This window comes from Schistocerca piceifrons, chromosome 5 (assembly GCF_021461385.2).
Source record: "Schistocerca piceifrons isolate TAMUIC-IGC-003096 chromosome 5, iqSchPice1.1, whole genome shotgun sequence".
Classification (NCBI taxonomy): domain Eukaryota; kingdom Metazoa; phylum Arthropoda; class Insecta; order Orthoptera; family Acrididae; genus Schistocerca; species Schistocerca piceifrons.
Genome location: NC_060142.1, coordinates 63,986,073 through 63,993,670, shown reverse-complemented (window position 1 = coordinate 63,993,670; position 7,598 = coordinate 63,986,073). Strand labels below are relative to the sequence as shown.

The 7,598-nt window shown below is 44.8% G+C and overlaps 1 protein-coding gene across 1 annotated transcript in view; it reads right to left on the bottom strand.

Moving 5' to 3' along the window:
• Positions 1 to 1,512: 1,512 nt before the first annotated feature.
• LOC124798564 overlaps positions 1,513 to 7,598 on the bottom strand; it is a 48,324-nt gene continuing 42,238 nt past the window's right edge. The window contains exon 2 of the mRNA XM_047262023.1: positions 1,513 to 6,935. Within this exon, the coding sequence (XP_047117979.1) occupies positions 6,423 to 6,935 (513 nt within the window). The 3' untranslated portion in view covers positions 1,513 to 6,422. The remainder of the gene's footprint in view (positions 6,936 to 7,598) is intronic.

Here is a 7,598-nt window from a genome sequence, read left to right as displayed (position 1 = left end):
CCTCCCGCATGCCCACTATACGCCCTCGCTCAAAGTCCGCCAACTGCACATACGGTTCACGTCCACGCTGTCGCGGCATGCTACCAGTGTTAAAGACTGCGACGGAGCTCCGTATGCCACGGCAAACTGGCTGACACTGACGGCGGCGGTGCACAAATGTTGCGCAGCTAGCGCCATTCGACGGCCAACACCGCGGTTCCTGGTGTGTCCGCTGTGCCGTGCGTGTGATCATTGCTTGTACAGCCCTCTCGCAGTGTCCGGAGCAAGTAAGGTGGGTCTGACACACCGGTGTCAATGTGTTCTTTTTTCCATTTCCAGGAGTGTATGTGTTTTAGCATTTTTGGAAATTTAGCCCATATGGGGTGAAATAGTGGGGGAAAGCTTTTTAACAAATAAATCATGAACATTTTAAAGCAATTTATGTAACATCTGGCATTTGATTTCTTGGTTAGATATTTAAAAAAATACGTGTTTCAGTGTTTTTGGAAAATTCGTTACCAAAGAGGATGAAAATTTTTATGGAAGTAATTCATTACGAAGCATTTTTGAAGCACTGTCTATGAAAATATGCATGTGAATTCACGGTGGAAGTAAAAATACTGTTTCAGGGTTTTTGAAAATTCAATCCCTAAGGGGGTTAAAATAGGTGGTGAAAGTTTTTATGAAAATATTTCATTTCGAAAGCATTTTTCAAACTAAATCTCTCAAAATTCGTATTTGACTTCTTGGCTAGAAACAAAAAAATTCATGTTTCGTTGCTTTTTGCATATTCAGCCCCTAAGGTGGTGAACAGGGGATGATAATTTTTTCTGAAAATATCTCGTTATGTTAAAACATTCTTAAAGCAAAATCTATGAAAACTTGTATTTGAGTTCTTATTTAGAAATAAAGAAGTAAGTGTTGAAAGATGAGCCGGCCGAGGTGGCCGAGCGGTTCTAGGCGCTACAGTCTGGAACCGCGTGACCGCTACGGTCGCAGGTTCGAATCCTGCCTCGGGCATGGATGTGTGTGTCGTCCTTAGGTTGGTTAAGTTTAAGTAGTTCTAAGTTCTAGGGGACTGATGACCTCAGCATTTAAGTCCCATAGTGCTCAGAGCCATTTTTGTTGAAAGATGGAAGTTTCTATGGGAATATCACCACTAGACCTCAAAGGGTAATATTAAGGAAGACCTCTTACTCCGACTACTAGAACCGCTTTTCGGTCAGAAGTACATTTGGAAAAGGCCATGCTTCTACGGCCTTAATTAGCGCCACAAGTTTAGAAGATGTTGCAGTCTGTGAACAGCATAAAAATTTGATTACATAAAAACAAAAAAAATCTCTGCGGACCGTACAGTCTACGTGAGCAAAGCAGCTGGTGCTAAGCTAGTAATAAAACAAGAAGACAGCTTTGTGTTATGCGCTTCCTAAAACTGAACTGCTCGGATACGGAATTTGAAACGGGCAGTGCTCTTTGAGTGGGAAAAGGAATGATCTTGGGCTGTCAGGGAACTAGCACAAAGAATTCCAAGTTTTCTTTTTATTTTGTTTTATTGTTTCCCTTTCGTATCTGTTCGCCGTTTCTTATTTATTTGCGCGGCACAGTCACAAACAAGATACAAAAGACAACTGGTGCACAAAACAAAAACACACATACAAAACGAGAACTCAGACCGAGCGTAAAACACACAAGTTCCGAGAACAGATAACGTACCGAGAGGGCGGCCTTGCAGCTTTCAGATCGGCTACAATGGCGTGCAAACAGCAAGCGGCGCGGCTCCGTTTATATGCGAAAGGTCGCTGGCGGCGGCGGCCCGGCCAGGCTGCTCTACCTGCCGCTACAGTAGGTGGGCCGCCTAAGCCACACGCTGAGCGGCCCTTGAACACTGGCAGACTACGGCACACACAACGTGCCCCACCACCGTTACTTGTCGAGCACTACCTTAAAGCCACAAAGTGCATTCTAATCAGATTCAGCGTTCAATGCTTGTAGTACAAGAGTGGTCACTACGTTACGCAAAAGGACAGCTGCAACGGAAGATATTATAGGTCAGAATGCGCTATCCATTCTTTAAAATAGTGCAGGTAATGCAGAAAAAAGTCAACTAAAGACAGTAGGATATGGTGCCATTAAGAGAACGTTAGCAATTCAGTGTGAGATAAATAAATACAGCCAGTGCTGAAGCGTGTAAACAAAGAAATAGTGTTTCTTGGGAAAAAATTAAATGAGTAGAAAAAGAGTTATTGCCGGAGTAGAAATACGATAGAGAAGAATATTGGAATTGTTAGAGTTAGTGCAGGACATCAAAATTCTGAAATTTAATTACAGAAGCAATGTTAGTTGTAGCATTCTAGCCAAGATAAAAATAGAAGCATTTCAACAGAGATAAAAAGAGGAGAAAAGAATGGCCTTAAAAGAAGGTAGTACAGAGAAAACAAAAACAATCAGTAAGTATTTGGGATAGAAAAAGAAGTATGACGTATTTAGTTACAAGCGAACACATTAATCTAAGATAAATCGGACGTTAACACACAGGAAAGCGAAGGTGGAGGCAAAAGACAAAAGAAAGAACAGTATGAAGAGAAACAAGCATTTACATAGAATTAGCATTAATTGAGAGGAATTGTATCCAAGGGCAATTACCAGGAAAAAAATGTTTGTATGATACATATAAATGGCAGAATAAAGAGAGAGATATTGTATACAGACACGAAGATGAGAAGTATTTCTCAATAAGATGAGTGAAGAAGAACAGCAATACGGAAAAAATAGCTACGTAAGGTTACAAAATAGCAACGAAGTTGTCAAAAAGTTCACTCACAATGTTAAAAATGTTATCAAAACATAGAGAACAAAGAAGTATTTATTCAGCGTATCAGCAACGAAGAATGTTATGAGACACATATTTAAAACATTATGGAGCCGTCTTGAATGGTAAAGAATATTGGCGTTAACAGTAATGAATCCATGAGTGGGTTAAAGAGTTCAGAGATAGATGCAAGTTACATGCAAGCACTTGGTGCTCCAGCAAGATAACAGCCACCCACGCCTTGCAAGCCACGAAGCCGCTTCTCGGTGCGTCGTTTTCCGGCAGCGAGACTCACGGGTTTGAGAAGAGCGGAGTCCACCTCGGCGCAGCAGAACAGCAATAGTCCCGACTTCTGCAACAGCAACGACACTCACAAATTTATATATATAAAAAAAAAATTATCACCAGTCACTTTTGCGAGATCTGTTCTGATGCGCACGAGGTGGAAAGAAATGAAGTCCGCTACCCAAAATCGTGTGATGTGTACGCTTGCGTCGGTTCACATATAAGTAAGTACATACATTTTTGATTATCTGTAATACAAAAAAGTACTTTGCAAAAGGATGGTAACGTAGAAGAACATGTACATCCCTCTTTGGACAGAGATAGATAGAAGAGAGAGAGAGAGAGAGAACTCATCAAATAAAATAGAGTATTGTACCGTATTTACACAACCGAGTACATTTATTTACATTACCAATAATCAGAGGGAAAATATTTCGTGTAAGATAAGGAGCAGAAATCAAAATAATAATGCTATACATTAGACCTACTCGCTGTAAGATGCAGTACAGGAGAAAGACAGTAGGAGCAGGAGCAGACTGAAAGTATGCAAAACACATTATAGAGAATGATGGTTGTAGTAATTACGTTAAGATTTAGCAGAAGCATTAAGCTAACCTAAAACCTGATTCCTTAAAAAAAAAGAAAAAGAAAGAATCGGAAGCCGATGACTACAAAAAAAGGAAAGGAAAAAAAATAGAAACGAAGAGGAAACTTCGAATGTTTGGAAATTAAGGAGAAGTAATGGAGTTTATCTGAACAGGGGTAAGATGCCAGAGCAATGAGGATGTGGAGATTGCTATTATTTGGACATATTTACAGAATGGATGACAACAGACTAACCCAAAAGACTTGAAATTTCATTGGCAAGATAAAGTCAACAACCACATGGATTGAAGCATCCAAAAAAAAAAAAAAATTGGAAGAACCAATACAGGAGAAGAAGACGTTATGGAAAAGGAAATATTCCGTAGGGAAGCTTTAAAAATGGAAGTTTTCCAAGGCAGGAAGCGAAACAGGGAGGAAGTGGCCTAACGAGTGGAGAAAAAGAAACACCAATGTCAAACAATGGAGGAATACTGAAGGAAAAAGAAGTAACAAGAAAAAATGAAGAGAAAGTGCTATGTGCAAGACTACAGCGCAAGAAGAAAAAGAAGAAGAGGAAGGAGGGAGGGAGAGGGAGAGAGAGATAGAGAGATAGAGAGAGAGAGAGAGAGAGAGAGAGAGAGAGAGAGAGAGAGAGAGAGAGATCATGATATCTGTAAACATTTAAAGTGGGAAAGACGTGTATATAAAAGAACATGAGAGAGATCAAAGTAAACTTATAATCGAAAGAAAATAGCTCAGTGACTCTCCTCATTGGCTCCGTAGATTGCTCATAGGACCGGAAGCGATGGTGCAGAGGTCGTAGTGCTGGAAGCGACCCAGAGACCACAATCGGGGTCTCACCGGCGGACTTTTCTTGCGGAGGTCGAGGTTTCGAATGTTGGACAACGCACTAGTGGTTCCATGTTGCTGCCCCGCTACTGGCGAGTATCCTGGCTACAGATTTCAACACTCACTCGCAGAGTGTGTCTTTGCAACACGATGTACACTTGTAGCAGAAGAGATGTTGTGCAAGTCAGTACCGCTCCTAATTTTTCACTACTGTTCGCCTGTCATCAGTGGATCGTCATGTGTTATGGATCGGCGACTGGTTGAAGCTTATCCTCAGTGAATCTATTTCGCCATTTCACTTTCTCCATTACATTTGGCAAAACTGTGACTGTAATACTTCAGATGTATGTGCATGTAAATTCCATTGTCAGCCACTAATAACTTCGGTGTATAAGAAACACTGGATATATCAAACATAACTGATTAAAATTTTGTACCAGCCATGACAGGCATTAAAAACCGCGGATTTATTCCACAGCATTGGAAGTAAATTTATTTGTTAAGCTTATCCATTGCGGATATTGCAAAACACATGCCACTGTATTCCAGTGTATTTACAGTCAAATTTATTTATCACTGAAGGCGGAATTAATAGTTACAATCATGCAGATTTTTAAAAAATTGATGCTTTTTTTAATTTCATTCACCCCATACAGGAGAAACGTTTGGATGCTCTGGACAGAAACAGTTGAGATGTAATTACTTTCCTTGTGACGACTCGATTTCACTTTTAGCAGATACAGTCCAGCTTTAGTGTCTTTAACTTTGCACTGAATAATTTTCCTGTGGTAAAGGCACGTCACATGGTGAATTTCATCTGTCTACAGATACAATATTAAACACTGCCTTTTTAAACTGGTGTTTTCTTTTATCCTGCAAAAGTAATTATACGTGTCGTTAATACGATGTTCTTCAACTTGGAGAGATTTTGGTGATCGCTATAATTATTTGTAAATCATTGTGCATCAGTTTTCATTTTGGTGGTGTCTGGGAGCGGAGACGTCGCGGCATAATTGGCTGCAGACTTTGGTACTTTGGTATGCCTCCTTGAACAAGACAGCAACGCTTCTCCGGAGTATTTCACGCAAGATGTATACATTTTTGGTCCACTGACGGAATTTTTGGATGGCAGAAATGCAGACCTTGAGCAGGGATTTTCCGTTCTAACTAGAGTGTCTGACATAAGAAGTAATTACCTCAACGTTTTTAGCCCACTTGCGGAGCTATCGCATGGCACGAAATCTGAACTTCAGAGAGCATTTCTAACGGTAATTGCAGATTACTGACAGTCTCCCATAAGATTGGATAGTATTAACATATTTGGCCCTGCGCCGGAAGTTTTGAGTGGCAGAAAGGCTGATGTTCAGTAGGCACTCCGGCGGAAATTACAGACTGCATTTTGCTTCACACAAAACGTAAGTATCTCAAATGTTTTGGTCGACTGAAACTTCGATCGGTAGGAAGGCAGCTTCATCAGGCAGATTTCCAGGCAATTTTAAAATACTGGGTGTCTCAGATAAAATATAATCGAGTGTGTGTCCCACTAATGGAAGATTTTTGCGGTACAGAGACTGAACGACTGCAGAGGTTGTTGGTCCATTGTGTGTCTCGTTGGGTAAATATTGCACCTACAACGAGTGTGGGACCTGCATATTCACAGAGATCTCCCAATTTTCTTCCAATTAACACGTATGGGGGTGAGGGGTGACACGTTGAAATGGACGCCTTCCTGACCATACGGTAGCTAATCGCAAATTGTTCTCCTGACAGGTGATGACACTCCAAAACGGTGTGGCTGCTGGTGGTTCCGGGTACCGACGCGCTTTTCTTACGGTCGACGGTGGACGATAAGTTTGTGAGAGGTCAAGTCGGAAAGCCTGGCGCGGTGGTTGGGGGGTGGCGGGGCCCGGCGGCCTCAGTTGGCCTCCACGGTGACGGCCTCCTTGTCGGCGTCGGCCTTGGCGTCGCCGCCGCTCTTCTGGTCGGGCTTGTCCGCTGCCCCCGGCGCCGGCGCGGGGTGGGCGACGGCCAGCGGCACGGGCACCGTCAGCGGCAGCGGCAGGTAGTTGTAGCCGTAGTGCAGCAGCGGCGGCACCAGGTACGGGTTGTAGTGGTACGAGTACGCCGAGTAGTAGTACGGGCTGTAGACAGCGAGCGGCGCCACGAGCGCGGCCGCCGTGTGGTTGGCCGCCGCCTCCGCCTCCGAGGCGTTCTTGGCGGCCGGGGGCGGCGCCGCCTCCTCGGCGACGATGGCGGCGGCGGGCAGCAGCGCCACCGGCCCCACCACGGGCAGCGAGACGGTGTCGGCGCGGCTCGGCGCCAGCCGCTGGTTGGTCGAGATGAGCGCGTTGTAGACGCGCGGCACGCGCAGCAGGCCCGCGCGCCCGCCAGCCACCACCGCCAGCAACACCGCCACCAGCTGCACCACCTGCGCGACAGACAAACAGACCAGTCACCACACCGCACGTCACCCAGTTCCCGCCACCAGCTGCACCATCTGCGCGACAGACAAACAGACCAGTCACCACACCACACGTCACCCAGTTCCCGCCACCAGCTGCACCATCTGCGCGAGAGACAAACAGACCAGTCACCACACCACACGTCACCCAGTTCCCGTCATCAGCTGAACCATCTGCGCGACAGACAAACTGACCAGTCACCACACCACACGTCACCCAGTTCCCGCCATCAGCTGAACCATATGCGCGACAGACAAACAGACCAGTCACCACACCACACGTCACCCAGTTCCCGCCATCAGCTGCACCACCTGCGCGACAGACAAACAGACCAGTCACCACACCACACGTCACCCAGTTCCCGCCATCAGCTGCACCACCTGTGCAACAAATCAACACACCAGTCAGCCACCGCACTGCACGTCACCCCGTTCCTAACAACGCTACTGAACAGTGCCTTATGGTTGGGCAGGGTACTTACAGTATGGAAAACCTCCAAAGCAGTCATTATTTGGAAACCAGCACCCAGGGAACTTTCAGATCCAGAGACTTACAGACCTACACTGAAGAGCCAAAATAACTGGTACACCGGCATAATATCGGAACCAGTCACCGCACCACACGTCATC